The 17,388-nt window shown below is 37.0% G+C and overlaps 1 protein-coding gene across 1 annotated transcript in view; it reads right to left on the bottom strand.

Annotated features, from left to right (window-relative positions):
- Positions 1-17,388, bottom strand: part of LOC121376006 (glycine receptor subunit alpha-3-like) — an 83,029-nt gene that overhangs the window by 24,941 nt on the left and 40,700 nt on the right. The window contains exon 2 of the mRNA XM_041503761.1: positions 7,134-7,248. Coding sequence (XP_041359695.1) covers positions 7,134-7,237 — 104 coding nt within the window. The 5' untranslated portion in view covers positions 7,238-7,248. The remainder of the gene's footprint in view (positions 1-7,133; positions 7,249-17,388) is intronic.

The following is a 17,388-nucleotide window of genomic DNA, read 5'->3' as shown; positions in this document are numbered from 1 at the left end:
ACTGGTCGGTGTAAGTGGTTTACACCTGCCCATTGAGCCTTGCGGAGTACTTAATAAGGAGTCGGGCAAAAGAAAACCGGCTCCGAGTACACAATCGCAATGCACCTTGAGGGAACTGGACAAAAGAATATCTGCTCCCTCTACCCAAACCCCAAATTCCTTGCTGCTGACAGAGGCACCAAGGGCACAAGAATGGGAGAGATAGAAGAGAAGTACAACATACGGAACAGAGAGCGCCAAGAGACGGAACCCAGGGAAACACCAGGATCGCCGAACATACCTCCTAGACCTACACAATTGCAATGTATATACACAATTACGCCGAGTCTCCCCTGGGTTGTCATGCCACGACCAGAAGAGATCAGGCCCTATCTAAGGACCCTATGGGCAACCTAGGGAGACACCTCATCATCAGCAGGTCTTAACTACGAGCTACTCTCGGCCTACTAAATTCCAAACCTATACGTAGCTCCCTACCTTTAATTTTTAGAACGACCATCATAATTGCGCCAAACTTCCTTCATCAAAATGCGCACTCATTTCCCTTTGGCTTAATCCTACGGGACATTCTAAATTGCATAGCACCATACCACCCCCCACCTGTTACCAACTACGGTTGGACTGCTGATGCTCCCTTGCACCTGCCAGTGCAGGCGATCTCTCCTTCACCCACCCCAACCCTTTCCTGTCCTGGACGGAGGAACCGGCTGAGACTGGTACTTGTGCCCACGACAGGCGTGCGCTACAACAGCTTGCTCTAAATGTGCACGTTTAACCATTTTCCATTCCATTCCATTAGCTCTTTTGAAGAGAAAAAAAATCAAAATGGAGAATTGTATTCAAAATGGAAAATTACAGTATCTTTTTTTCAATTAATTATCAACACAATAACAGTTGCGGATCGCATCCCATTAATTTGAAATCAGATACACGTGACATTTTGTAACCTTATAGTTACTACATACATCAACACATTTAATGGCCATTAAATCGACTGTGAACTATAAACCCATAAAATTCGGATCTATGCGTCGCTACTGATGTTATAAATGTAACGGAAAAAAACACTTTCGTAGTATTTTGTTATCCAAACTCGGAAAGTGAACATATCTGTTTGTATTTCCTGAGATAAATTGTTTAACTGGTCATGCGTGAATATGTTTAACTGCGCAGTGCCGTATCATGTTGTGTGCCAGTACGCATGACTACTGGTAGACACGATACTGAATAACGTCTACGGTGTTTAGTGAAGTGGATATGACTATAGATGTACGTAAAGTAATAAAGTGAGAAATATTGATACCGATACTTTTGACGTACCATCGCTTGACTGGACAATGTCATTAAACAACAAACCCAAGTCAAAGGCCGGATTGATCCGTTGTTTAATTGAGTGTACTATCAGTTAAGTGCAATGTTCAATCGTCTATTTAACTAGGTCTTTGAGATCCATAATATCGGGGTTAAAATTCCGTTCATTTAACAAATAAATCTTTAAAAAGTCCTGGGAGTGTTTTGCTGTTATTGGAGATGCAATTGATCATCTATAGTCTCATAGTTAAAATTTCATCCATTTAAATAAAATTCAAAAAGGCTGTTTTGCTCATCTTTGAGATGCAATTATCCATCTATAATTCCGTAGTTAAAGTTCATCTATTTAACAAATAAAATTCAAAGACTGTCTATTGAAAATCCCCACCATAATCATGAAATAGCCTTCCACAAAATGTATTGACTAAAAGCTTTATTTGTGTCTCTGCTATTGAGATGCGAGTTGAGGCTTTAAAGAGTAATCTATATCTTTATACTAAACCACTTAATACCAAAGGAAAACATCATGGTGTATACTAAGATAAAAACAAGTATAAAAATTTGGTAGTACTGTATTGTATTTTAAAAGTAAGCTACATTTAATGAAAGTCCAACATTTCATTTTGTATTGAAAATCTCTTGTTACTTATATTGACAAATGATGCTGCAATTAAAGGAAATTTCTGAGTTTGCTGCAATTTTTAAGATCATTATCGACTAACAGAGACTTTTAAACGATTTAACTACAGTACACATCAAATATATTTTTCTGCATAAAATATTAGTGGCTGTATATTAAACGTGTTTCTGATCATTCTAATATTTGTATAAGGTTAAATTTCATTTTATTTCCTAAAAAAAAAAAAAAAAAAATCGTACGTATGAAATTATTTTAAGACAAAATCCACTTTTGGCTTTTTACAAATATTAAGACGACCAGAAACACATTGAATATACAGACACTGATATTCTAAACAATTTTTTTTATATATTTAATTTGTAAGTTTAATCGTAGAAATATTTTATTAGTGAGAAACATCTTACAATGCAGCAAACTCAGGAATGTCCCTTTATTAACAAAGAAAATCATCATGGTGTATACTAAGACAGAAACAAGTATAGAAATTTGGTGGTACTGTATTGTACTTTAAAAGTAAGCTACATTTAATGACAGTCCAACATTTCATTTTGTATCGTGTTACTTATATTGACAAATGCAATTAAATATTGTGTCTCATTTCACTTTGAGTTTTCTTTTATTTAAGCACATTTACCAAATTACTCAACTTTTCTTGTCTTATGTTTATTAAAATATTTATGGTAAGAAGCAGTAATAATGCATGCGAGTTCAATTCATGTAGAACTACGAACTGAAACTGTAAGAAAAGGATTAACTTTAACAACATTTTAAAGGGACAGACCCTTGTTTTTAAACACTAAGGCATATTTTTCACTATTAAAGCCGTTTATGATAACTGAAATCAAACATTAATTATATTTTATTCTTTAGATTATCCAGGTCCGTAGAACAGAAGTGTTTCTGGTCATCTTGGTGTTTCTAATACCAAAATTATTTTTTTTCATATTTTTAAAAACGCACGTGCGTCTGAGAGGTAGTGATTTATTTAATCGATTTCTAGTCTATTTTTAAGGACATTTCCCGTTTTTACGTCACAGAAACTTCTCTCACTTTAACTTTATCCAAATGAGTTACAGGTTTGTAAACTAACTCATCTTAGTATCCATTTTTTACGGTTTGCGCCTTTAAACTTTGTTATCTAACATATGGCAATTTTGAACTCTTTTTCTGGTTGGTAATCCTTGGCCGTACCAGTCCTGGGACACCAGTTGGGCCTTGGGGGAGGGAATCTTGGACCACTGAAGGCGAACGATCCTGTAACACTTCGCACCTCAGGCGATCTCTCTACGAGGAGCTACATCTACTCCACAAATAAGAATTTAAATCTAGTAATATAGTTGTTCTTTTGTTGTGTAATAGTCAGTCTAGCAACGCATCTGTCGTCGCTGTATTCTTGAGAACAGATAACCCACCTCGGTGGCGCAGTGGATAAGCCATCGGACTACAGGCTGATAGGTACAGGGTTCGCAGCCCGGTACTGGCTCCCACCTAGAAGAGTTGTTAAGGGCTCAGTGGGTAGGTGTAAGGCCACTACACCCTCTTATCTCTCATTAACCACTAACCAACTAAAAACTAACCCACTGTCCTGGACAGACATCCCAGATAGCTGAGGTGTGTGCCCAGAACAGCGTGCTTGAACCTTAATTGGATATAAGCACGAAAATAAGTTCAAATGAAATGAATGTCGTCGCTATATTCTTGAGAACAGATAAATAAATCCCCGTTGATTCGAGTGTGTAGATTGATTAAAGCACCGTGTTACTTTAAGCTATGTTTTAATGCCCAATTTGCGTTACGTACAATCGTTGAAAAACCCTCCAAACACTATGATTAAGAATGTTTCACAATAGAACTTATGTTCGAATTCTAAAACAGTCTTTATTTCAAGAGGTATTAAGATAATCAACCTTTACTATACACTTCGTATTCTAGAAATATTTGTTTCAAGGGGTATTAAGAGAATCAACTTTTATTATATATCATTACAAAACAGAAATCAGTATTCTTGATGCAAACTTAAAGACCGTAACGGGATATTTAATGTATTTAGGCTTATAAATTATGTTTAAGTGATATTAGGTCTGGCGGAATAATTCGTTCGGTTTACCTGTACACAAACAAGTTCAAGTTCTTTTATTGCTTTAAGTTGTTCAACTTATCAGCATTATAACAATGAACAAACATTAATATATACAATAGTGCGGAACAATGGTGGAGAGTGACTTACATATATACATATATACACACACATACCCCCACACACACACACACACGCAGACACAAATACACACCCAAACACACAAACACACATATATAATAGAAAAAACAAAACAGAATAAAGATAAGTTATTTTACAGGTTATCCTCAGCGGCTAGGGTAATATTAAAATGAGAACATATTAGTTTATTTCCAGTAATAGTTGATCCCTAGTTCTGTTTGCTTGTAATAAATATTTTCCTAGGTTGTTTATCTCTTTATTGTTTCCGGTTGATAAGAGTTGTATTAATTTCAAAGTACTGGGATGCTTAAAGTAGTATTTTTTAATGAATTTCTTTCTTAAAGTTTCGTATCTTGGACATTGAAGGATAAAATGAAATTCGTCCTCAATCTCATTACAGTTACATAAAGTACATATTCTTTGTGCCCTTTCGATATTTTTATACCTACCAGACTCAATATTTAATTTATGTGCACAAATTCTCATTTTTGTTATTTGTCTTAAATTGCGAGATTCTATTGGTTTTGTAAGGTAGGTTTGTAAAGTAAATCCATTTAATAATAAGTGCTGATATAGCAATCCCTTTGGCGATGTCCTTATTGTACTATAGGCATTTTGCTTAAAAACATCATATACTCGTTCTTTTATTATGACATAAAAACTAGAATTGATATTGGTCGAGTCCCACATATAACTTAGCCCAAGCGTATCTAGTTCTTGTTTAATGTTCGTTAACCAGGTATCTCCGTACTGATACATTTCCTCATATATAGCTTTTAAGATACAGTTACTGGTACTACTAAGCTTTATCCAATATTTAAAAATTCTAAGTTTTCTGATAATTGCTAAAGGATATCGCCCTAATTCGTTATAAACAAAATAATTGCATGTTCTTTTATGCACACCCAATACTTTTTTACAAAATTGTATATGTACTTTCTCAATATCGTGAGCTGAGTGAAAACCCCAGACTTCAGATCCGTAACTAAGAACGCTATTGACATAAGTATCAAACACGGCTAACATTGTTTCAATATTAAAGAAATTCTTACTACAGATATTTGTTATCCAATATTGGGCTTTGAGTCCTTGTTCAGCAAGTCTTTTTTGTGTACTATTAAATTTGCCATTGAAACGAAGTAATAATCCAAGGTAATTAAATTCGTCTACAACTTCTAATTGGTGGCCATTATATGACCATTTCTCGTTCTTTCTTACTTTTCCCCCATTTCTAAAGACAACTATTTTTGTTTTATTTGTATTGACGGTAAGATCCCATTTTTGGGTGTAATTTGCAAGTGAATTTAACATTGATTGTAATCCGCCTGGAGTTTCGGAGAAAAGTACCATATCATCAGCGTACATTATTAAGAATATATTTAACGTTTGTATTTCAACATATGGACAACTGTCTGATAAAAATTGCATTTCACAATCATTAACGTACATGGAAAATAATATTGGTGATAGTACTTCTCCCTGTAATAGACCGTTTCTACATACGAAATAATCAGAAACTACGTCATTATATTTTACACAGCACTTAACATTATCATATAAAGATCTTATAAGAGATAACAATTTTCCTCCTATGCCCTGTTGAATTAATTTATACCACAAATTTTGTCTGTTTACAAAATCAAAAGCCTTTTTGTAGTCTACAAAACAGCAATATAATCGCTTCCTATTTTTCAGAGTTCTGTTTATTAAAGATTGTAATACAAAAATAGCGTCAATGGTCGACATCTGCTTTCTAAAACCAAACTGAGCATCGGTAATGACATTGTTTTGTTCATCAAAATTTAGGAGCCTTTCATTTAATATAGAGGTAAATAATTTTCCTAAGCAGCTCACTAACGTGATCCCTCTATAACAAAGCAATAATTACATGATATTTAATGACAACTCGAAACAAATTATTATCGTCTGTTTAAAAAAAATAAAATTAAATGCACGTTGTTGCCGGAAAATTAATCGACAGAAAGCAGGAATTAAAAAAGAGACAAAATCTGAGAAATAAATTAATTCTGATTACTTTGAGTGTATTATTGAAATTGCTTTTCTTTGACGTTTCCACTAAGGGCCGTTTTTCAAGTGCGTTCTCTTTGGCGCGGTGCGGGAATGGAAAGCGGACGCATTAAACATTGATTATAAGCTTATCAATAGTAATGTTTCCATATGAGTTCCGCAGTTCACGGTAGTCGTGCCGGCGCCACGCCAAAACCAGAGACCACGAAACATTGTCCTTATTTATTTTAAATAAGAGAACCACCCATTATTACACTGCACTGTAAAATGTATGTGTGTGTGTGTGTATGTGTGTGTGTGTGTGTGTGTGTGTGTGTGTGTGTGTGTGTGTGTCTGTGAGAGAGAGAGAGAGAGAGAGAGAGAGAGAGAGACAGAGAGAGAGAGACAGAGAGACAGAGACAGAGGGAGAGACATAGAGAGAGAGATGGAGAGAGACAGTGAGAAAGCGAGAGAGGGATAGAGAGAGATAGAGATAAAGAGAGAGAAAGAGAGAGAAAGAAAGAGTGAGTGGGTGGGTGAGTGGGTGTGTGTGTGTGTGTGTGTGTGTGAGAGAGAGAGAGAGAGAGAGAGAGAGAGAGAGAGAGAGAGAGAGAGAGAGAGGGAAAGAAAACGAGACTGTGTGAGTGAGAGACACAGAGAGAGAGGTGAGGAGTTGCAAAACTTAACGCAGTATAAATGTAAATTATAAGATGATTTTTAGAATAAAACGGTGTCCTCTTAAGATAGGTGGCTATTTCAAAGAGGTGACTGATTGAACAGGTTTATGATATAACAGAAGCATTTCAAAGACAATTCACATTTTGGTAATCTTAGATAGACTTCAAAAATACTACAGTTACCGTTTTACTTACTACGACGTATCAATTCATTTGTTTGTCGCCGCCAATAACAAACAAGCCTAATAAAACAAAAGGTATTATTATTTCAGTTTGATACCTTGACATGCCGCTACTATCCTTGCGAACTTTTGGAGCCACGCTGAGCACAAAAAGAAAGAGGGAAATAGCTCGGAACAATCCTTGGTGTGTCGACAGCACCATAATGTCACGCCCTGGAAATAGAAACACAATGCGTTTGGTTAACAAAACATATTTTAATTACGTTGTTAATAGAATGTGTTTTTAAACTATGACTATTTGGTTATTTCAAAACATGCTAGAGAGAGAGAGAGAGAGAGAGAGAGAGAGAGAGAGAGAGAGAGAGAGAGAGAGAGAGAGAGAGAGAGAGAGACAGAGAGACAGAGAGAGACAGAGAGATAGACAGAGACAGAGAGTATATACTAAATGAGTGGCTGTTAGGTACAAAGGATTTTTTTGTTTTTAAAGACGTATCTAACAAGCGACAAAAAACAGATTTTGTCCAACTAAAACGCATTTTCGACACTCACGCCGCTGTTAACATATGCGTCACACAGTAATAATTTTCAGGTTAACTTTCACGTCATATGGCTCCGGTGACTGGGTCATCACCTTGGAGCAACCAATCACAAGTCTCAAAAGTTATCTTTAACATATACTGGAGACGATAACAGGCCATCTCCTACTCCGGTGTGTATGAAAGAAAGAGGGTGAGATGCGGAACCTGCTGTCGCCACATACGCCACTTCTGAAGATAAAGTTAAAGTTAGTTTTGTTTAACGACACCACTAGAGCACATTGATTAATTAATCATGGACTATTGGATGTCAAACATTTGGTAATTCTGACTCGTAGTCATCAGAGGAAACCCACTACATTTTTTCTAATGCAACAAGGGATCTTTTTATGCACTTTCGAACAGACAGGAAAGCACATACCACAGACTTTGACCAGTTGTGGTGCACTGGTTGGAACAAAAAAAAAACCCTCAATCCGGTGAATGGATATACCGATGTGGTACGATCCTGCAACGCAAGCACCTCAAGCCAGCACTAAACCGACTGCTCTAAATCTCGCCCCTCTTCTAAAGATAAAGCAACAAAGGATCTGTTATATGTATATTACCATAGACATAACCGTATTTGCTATTGTATTGTTTTATGTTTTATTTATTATTTATGATTTTTTGGAAACATTCGTGTGGGTTGTTATTTTTACGTTAATAATATATTACGCCAATCTGACATGCTATTCACAAAAAGATAACATAATGATAATTATTTGCTTGAAGACAAACATGCAAACGAGATATTATCACAGCTAAAACAAAAGAAAAGAAAAAGAATATAATAATCATTGACTAAACCGATCGAACAATAGCATTGTTAAATTAGTAATATCTTGATTTGATTACGGAGTGCATGTCTGGCCTATCTCACCTTTGATTAAAGCAGTGATTTATTGCTTACAGAGAAACATGATCAACTATATGGAGGCGGGAAAAAGAAAGAAATGTTTTATTTAACGACGCACTCAACATATTTTATTTACGGTTATATGGCGTCAGACATATGGTTAAGGACCACATAGATTTTTGAGAGGAAACCCGCTGTCGCCACTTCATGGGCTACTCTTTCCGATTAGCAGCAAGGGATCTTTTACTTGCGCTTCCCACAGGCAGGATAGCACAAACCATGGCCTTTGTTGAACCAGTTATGGATCACTGGTCGGTGCAAGTGGTTTACACCTACCCATTGAGCCTTGCGGAGCACTCACTCAGGGTTTGGAGTCGGTATCTGGATTAAAAATCTCATGCCTCGACAGGGATCCGAACCCAGTACCTACCAGCCTGTAGACCGATAGCCTGACCACGACGCCACCGATGCCGGTATATGGGGGCGGAATGCAGCTCAGTGGTAGAGACTTTGCCTGGGGTACAATGGGTCGCAGGATCGATCGTCCTCAGTGGACTCATTTCTTTCCCGTTTTAACATGAATCCCAACAATGGTATATCAAAGACTGTGATATGTACTGTCCTTTGGGGCGGCATTTAGCTCAGTCGGTTGAGCGCTCGCTTGAGGTGCTTCCGTCGCAGGATCGAACCACCTCAGTGGATCCGTTCAACTGACTGGGTTTTTTCTCGTTCCAACCAGTGCCGCACAACTGGTCAAAGGCCGTAGTATGTGCTTTCCTGTCTGTGGGAAAATGCATATAAAAGATCCCTTTCTGCATAAAGAAAATGTAGCGGGTTTCCTCTATTGACTACGAGTCAGAATTACAAAACATTTGACATCCAATAGCCGATGATTAATATATCAATGTGCTTTAGTGGTGTCGTTAAACAAAACAAACTTTGTACTGTCCTTTCTATGTCAAAATGCATATAGAAGATCCCTTTCTACATTATCGGTTGGAGTATGGTAACAGACGTTCCTTGCCTTTCTTTTTATCGACAAAATGTTGAAATAACAGACACCAAACAGCTGTACATTAAAGTGTGTTGTGGTGCATTACACAAATAGTCCTTTCTTGTCCATGGTAAACCATATGTTGCTATCTTACAAAACGAGAATCGCTCAGCCATACACAAATACAATAATGTACGAGAAGAATAGAGATTCGCGAGCGATGATCAAAGAACAACACTTCATTGTCTGCAGTTTCCTGGTATTTGATAATGGTATGTTGCGACTTTCTTTTTTTGCTGTTTGTTAAGGTTTATTCAATCATAGATAAATAATGTGTATCGCAAATTTATGCCGCAGGCATTGTATTGTTTGGGAAAAAAATCGAAATGATTGAAATAGATGTGTATGAGTCCACATGTCCGGATGCTTATGCGATTTGTTGTGTATGATTCTATATGTCGGATGCTTACGTGGCAAATTTCAATTGCACCCTATAGCTTACACTGCGTTGTTCGACAGGAAATGCTGCAGAGTGCAATTGGATTTAGCTTGCCGCACAAACATCGGGATCATAAAACGCAAAATATTCAAAGGTTTTTTCCGCGAACGCTTTGCTGTGCATATAGAATCACACCTACCCACAAAATGGTAAAAACCCTACTCCTAGTTGGAGCCTATATTGGGATCGGATCCCCTCACCTACTATACCAACCGTAAAGCCCATGACGGCGTTTGGGATGTATAGACTTTTAAAATATACATATTTTTTAAATGATATTAGTGAAATCAAAGGTCCATTATGTAATTCGAGTACCACACACCACAACCTTCGATTAACCACTTTAAACTGGATGACGATGTATCATGGGGCGGGACGGATGTAGGATATTTATTGATGAGGTGTAAAGAAAAAAGCCTACAATATTTGTTATTAGTAGTAGCGTTCATTACATATAATTGGCAAGGCGGGACGTAGTCCAGTGGTAAAGCTTCCGCCTGATGCGCGGTCGGTCTAGAATTGATTTCCATCGGTGGGCCCATTTGGCTATTTCTCGTTCCAACCAAAGCGCCACGACTAGTATATCAAAGGCCGTGGTATGTGCTATCCTGTTTGTGGGATGGTACATGCTACCAATGCAAAAATGTAGCGGGTTTCTTCTCTAAGACTATATGTCAAAATTACCCAAATGTTTGACATCAAATAGCCGATGATCAGTAAATCAATGTGTTTTAGTGGTGTCGTTAAACAAAACAAACTTTACATATAATTGGCAGTTTTCCCTAGAAATACCCAGCTAACCAGGATATATAATCAGTAAACAGAGATAAATTCATTATTTGCATCTATTAAACACTGATTTTCCCAGCACGTCGAAGTTCGAGATGTTCATCTCCTTTGGTTCCGATTCTGCTTCACTTAATCTTTTCAGGTGTTTAGACAAACCTTAACCTCTCTTAGCATTTGAGGCTTCTGGCTATCTGGGGTTTTTTTCCTAAGCTTAACATTCTATGTCTAATAATTATTATCACTAATTTTCGAAAACGTACAGTACATGACTGGTGATGACTTCCAACGAATATCATGATAGCATAGATCCTGGATGAATTTTTTTGAATTGGGCAAGTCTTACAATTGTATTGTTTTCAAATCTTACAAATATTACGGAATCGGCAATCCTGCGGACACCGAGAACTCGAATGTCACCGACGAAATAAGTCTGTTAGAGACAGGTTGAACAGCAAATTAGTCACCAATATGTCATTCTGTATCTCTCCGACGCCATATAACCGTAAAATAAAATGTGTTGAGTGCGTCATTAAATAAAACAGTTCCTTCCTTCTGTATCTCTGTCTGTTTGTCTGTCTGTCTGCTTGTCTTTATCTGAGACTTGCACTGAACTTAAATGTTAGGGTGTTGTTCCACGAAGCGATCTTAGCGCCAAGATCACCGTAAGTGCATAACTTGTAATCGTAAACTCTATTAACGTGTCTCTGTCCAATTACGGTTCAGGCACGTCTCTCCCACACCCAATCTCTGGCATGGCCAGTGGTCGGATGTGGGACAGATAAATTACTTATTAATGGGACAATTTTGAATTATTTATAAACGGCATTGGGGAAATGCATTTGATGCGTCGTTGAAATAACCTATGGTATTTAAATAAAAATTAATTTTAATTACTTTAGTGTGACGCTTGTTTTTGACTGGGCATTTCCAAACAGGTAAATGAAACAATGAAATTTACACAATTTATAGTCAGTTACTCTCTTCTAACGTCCCTGCATTTCTACAACAATTAAACTTTGTTCCATATAGAAGCGCAATCGGATTGATTTAAAAGGTAACTTGGAACGTAAGTACAATACGACGCATAGTAAATAGTGGGAAAACAGCAACCAAATCCCAAGTGTATTAAAATTCAGACTTACCGATTAAAACCTACGGAGTAGAACAACCAGGAAAGAAACCAGCCGAACAGAGGGGTGAATCACCAAACCAAACAGCGTGAAGACTTCACAGATGTCCCACCTTCAAATCGCTACAGTTGGATAGTGTCGCGGCGTGCATGATTTGAGAACACATATTTCTGATACATATTCAGTAGCAACGAAACAATCGATATTAGAAGACATCAGCAGAGGAAATCAGAAAGCATGTCGAACGTAGATAGCTAAATCAGCCCTAGCCTGTGTGTTGCGTGTCCTTACAGGACCCAGGTGAAGCAAAAAGATCGCTGTAGTTATACAGTATTTATGTTGTGGTCCGCCTTCCACGGGTACGCTATTGGCTTGAGTATTCCGATATCGTAATAACGGTGTGCTTGACCCAATAAGCGCCTGGCTGAGTTGAAACGATTCCGCACTGAATAGTCAATTAATAAGTAATAAACACAGATGTGAATTTAGGTCATCTTCCTTGGTTAGTTTTGAGGTGCTGGTCTATGTTCAGGTCAATGTGCGTGTGTGTGTGTGTGTGTGTGTGTGTGTGCGTGCGTGTGCGTGCATGTGTGAATGTGTGTGCGTGTATCATTTATCAGAAGCTGTCGTCTAGAGTATATTGTTTGTATTTAACCATTTAGATTATTTTGGGACGGAGAGAGAGAGACAGACAAAGAGATAGACATAGAGAGAGAGAGAGAGAGAGAGAGAGAGAGAGAGAGAGAGAGAGAGAGAGAGAGAGAGAGAGAGAGAGAGAGAGAGAGATTAAAGTAAATTGACGTTTTCTTTAAAACGATTGTTATTCTTTATAGCTGGTGAGACAGACAGATAAAAAAGACAGATAGATAAAGAGAGGGATTCACTATTGGCATACAGACTGCGCATACCATAAAAAGAGCAAGGGATCTTTAATATGTACTTTCCCATATAGAGGACAATAAATATATCACGGTATTTGATGTATCAGTCGTGGGGCACTGGTTGGAATGGGAGAAAACCAAGTCCAATAAGGGCGATCAATCCTGCAATTAATCGCACCGGATGCGAGCGTTCTACCAATGAATTACATCTCGCCTTCAAAACTGTAGAATCATTTCTATTTTACATGAGTCAACTGTGAGGATGGAATCTAGCTCAGTTGACAAAGCGTTCGCCTGAGGTGCTTCTGCCACAGGTTCCAAACCATCGGTAGACCCATTCAGTGTTCCACGGCTGGTATATATTAAAAGCCTGTTTGTGTGGAAATGTCTATAAATAATTTCCTTTCTGCATTTTTGTTAGGAGCATGGCGGCACACGGTTTTCTCTCTCTCTCTTTGTAGCGGGTTTCCTCTGAAGACTACGTGTCAGATTTACGAAATGTTTGATATCCAATAGCAGATAATTAATTAATCAATTTGTTAAACGGAAGACACGTAACAAATTATTTTGTAGCTTTAAGATAAAGTAAAAATATTGCGTATTGATTTTGTTGCATGTGTTCTAACCATCTATACATTGAACCATCTACACATTTTTTGTCCAAGCTTTCAAAACATATGATAACTACTGTACCATTATCAAGCGTGTAACGTTACTGTATTTGTGTAATGTCATTTTCCATCACTGCGAACTAGAGGCATTAGTATGGAGACGATGATGACTCGGATTATGGGCAATAAAGAATGTACGAACCACGCAGACTGATTTTGTATTATTATTTAACTGTTCCCCATCAGTGAACGTGTGGTTATGCATATGTATTATTAATATGGAATGTACATGCATATATCGTTTTATTCTTTCGATCAATGAAGGCAAATGTAATATTTATTTTTTTTGTTCAATTAATAATGTTTAAAAATAAAATCATGAATTACATTAGTCGATTTATCTTTATTTTCGAAGTCAGATTCAGCATTTCTCAAGGGCTGTACTTTGCAACATAATTATCTTAAACGTGCTAGAAAATATTTACATGTAGTCAATAATTAAACAGTGTATAATTTTAGTATACCAACATTCCATTGCCCAAAATCTGTAGACAAGTAGAAATGTTTTGGGGTGGGGGGTTTTCCCGATCACATGAAGTGTTCTGAATTGAAACACATCCAACTGCCATCAATTTATTAAAAAAAATCTTCCACTTTAATTAACTGTCATAACCGTTGGTAGACTATTGTTGAACTGCGAGATCGCAAAGTTGCGACAGTTTAATGAAGTAGGCCCAGGACTTCCACTGCTAGCGGGGTGGAATTTAGCTCAGTCGGTTGAGTGCTCGGTTGGGGTGCTTGTGTAGCAGGATCGAACCACCTCAACTGATTTGTTTTGGGTTTTTTGGTTTTTTATCGTTCCAGCCAGTGCATCACAACAGGTCAAAATCCGTGGTATGTGCTTTCCTATCTGTGAGAAAGTGTATATTAATGATGCCTTGCTTCACTAGGAAAAATGTAGCGTGTTTCCTCTGATGACTACATGTCAGAATTACCAAATGTTTGACATCCAATAGCCGATGATTAATTAATCAATGTACTCTAGTGGTGATGATACATAAAACAAACTTTAATTTCTTCTTCTTCTGTGTTCAAGCTATAGCTGATCATGCTTTAGATTTGGAGTCCGGTTGTGGAGATAAAAAAAACGCTGACTCTGTCAAGTTTTCTTGACAGCTAGTGTTGCTCCGTTCGGCCAGTGCTTTATCCTGGCTTCATCGTAGAGGGGGCAGAATTGCAGGATGTGCTGTGGGAACTGTGGTCCTGTTTGACATGGACATTCATAAGTGTCTGCCAGTTTCAGGCGGTACATATGGGATCTAAGATGGCAGTGACCGGTTCTTGTCCTGAAAATGGTTGTCTCTTGGTATCTCTCCAGATGATGGATTGGATCCTTGGTTGTAGCGTTGGTGCATCTGAACTTCCTCTTATAAACTTTAATTTCAACTGCCAGTGTTCAATCATTGTTAGTAACTTACACTTGTTGCCAGGGGCCTTAATACACAAATCTCTCTTAAGCTGTTTAAAGCAATATAGCATCGTCCGTTAAGTCTTTTGGCTTTTGCAGTTGTATTGTAATATCACAAAGTTGACTAGTTGGCCAGGCGAACATTAGTAAACCCTACAACTTCATGTCTTACCATGTGACGTGTTTCGTGTCGTACAGTTATGGGCTGTGCTAACATACTATAGTCAAAACAGTAACTATTGAAATAAAGCGGATGTTTGAATAAAATGCTACAGAGATAGGAATGTCCGTGGTTGCCATATAGGCTACTCCTATCAAAAATCATCAAGGGATCTTGTATAGGCACTTATCCATAGCCAAGCTAGTACATATCACTAACATACTACAGGACAGTAAAGGTCCAGTATTAATTCATTTCTTCTGGCCTATAATATAGATTTGTGTCAACATGTAAGAAGTTTGTAATAGCCTTTTCCCACCCCCACTTATGCCAAGTGCTAGTTTTAGAATGACAGAATTTTAAAACGGTTCAGGATGTACCTGATCCTATATACTCTTCAAAAAAAGTAGGGGAACTCTAATACGAATTTACAATTGACAAAATGGTACGGTATATTAGCTTGGAAATTATCTATGACAGATTTGAATATACACTAGCAATATAAAGGCTCCACTCAGTAAGTTTTGATCACAGATGATTTGAAAACATTGTTTCAGTGAACTCTGACCCATGAATATACGCAAAATTCTTTCACACGGTCATAATATTAATTTATGTTAGTATTATTCAAAGATAGATTCCGTTCGATTGCAAATTTAACGAATTCTGCGATTGCGATTGCGGCTTTGCAATAGACTGGAAACGAGAAGAGTGTCGTCTAAGTTTGTTACGATGTTATTTATGAATTTCATTTAAGTGGGATACTAAATTCTCAGGTGGGATACCAGATTTTGAAATGTTAGTATCCAATTGGGATACTGCCCCAAATTTTTAATATCGAACACAATTGGCTGCTTTACACGTTTGTTCGTAACCACACATTTCATTTCGTTCGCTCTAAATTGTTTGTTTAAATTATTACGTTTAAGATTGTACCACAACGTCGACATTGTACAACGAAATACTTTGTATACATATTAGTTTACGTTACTTAAACGAAAATGCTGCAACCATCTATTGGCCCTTAACCCTTTCACAGCTAGTTTTCTGCAATGTACCATTTATTCTACTGAAATTGTCTGATCGAAAATAATTCACAGTGCTGAAAGGGTTAATTAATTTTGTTGAGTATATTACAACATAAATTAATAGTTACTTGTTTGTCATCTGCGGTATCTAATCAGTTAATATCCAGGCAAACCTTTGACGTGGTGAAATGACTATTGTGAAAACTTGCCCTAAGCTACAGTAACTCTGGAAAAGTGCTTTATTGTTACTTGTAGAGTAAACAAATCAATAAATGTACCATCGTCATGCTCCACTTGGAAAACAAAGCAGGACGGTTACTATTTCTGTCTTTAACTGGGATGTTAAATGAACTGCATGGAATACTCTAATGAATTACTTGAAACGCTCAAATGAATTACTTCAAATAGTCAAATTAATTATTTGGTATAGACAAATGACTTTCTTGAACTATTCAAATGGCATGCTGAAATTAGTTAAATAGAATTTTTAAATAAAATACGTGGAATACTCAAATCCATTTGTGTATTATGACTTCTAACAACACATATTAAGTTTGTTTGTGACGGGGTGTAGCTAAGCTAATATGCAAAATCAATTTCGGAATTAACTTTAAAAATTAATTGAATTACAAATTATATATTTTAACAAAATCTATTTGAACGTTTCGGCTGCAATGTGGTCTCTCTGGAGTGGATTGAATGATTTTATTGTACATTGTTTGATAGCCATCATTAAAATATGCAGTAATATTGTGACTTTTTCCACTACTCTTTGTTGTGGTTCTTGGGAGTGGGGTTATTCTTTTGGGTGTTGCTTTTGCTTTATTCTTGGGGGGGGGTTGTATTTTGGTGGGGGTTTATTTGTCATTTACGAACAAATGTCACTGAATTTAAGCTTTTATTCCAAAAAAATTCTTTTAAAAAACTTATTGACAAAGGGACACCAGAGACGAACACTTAAATTCTCGAAAACAGTTTATATCCTTATTAAAATTCAGCATTCGTCTCTTTTGGCGACACTCCATGTTCCAAGACAGCATAATTTGATTTACTCCATAGCATGATTTAAACATCATGATGACACAGACGACAATACGTTTAGAAAACATACTAGTAAAACGTTTTAAACCATGTGGGGATCCAGCAGACGTTCGTGACATTTACCGCTTTACTGTCAGAGTGACACATATTTCCATTATAGTCGCATATAACTATCACCTATTGATTTCACAATGACCAACATGTTTGAATAATAATCGTGTTTTGTATTGTTTTTGTGGGTTTGTTTTGTTTGGGTGGGGTTTTTGGTGGGGTTTTTGGTGGGGGGGGTTTTGGTGGGGGGTTTTTTTCTCTGTTCTG

Source organism: Gigantopelta aegis, chromosome 6 (assembly GCF_016097555.1).
Source record: "Gigantopelta aegis isolate Gae_Host chromosome 6, Gae_host_genome, whole genome shotgun sequence".
NCBI lineage: Eukaryota > Metazoa > Mollusca > Gastropoda > Neomphalida > Peltospiridae > Gigantopelta > Gigantopelta aegis.
This window is presented reverse-complemented; position numbering and strand designations above follow the sequence as displayed.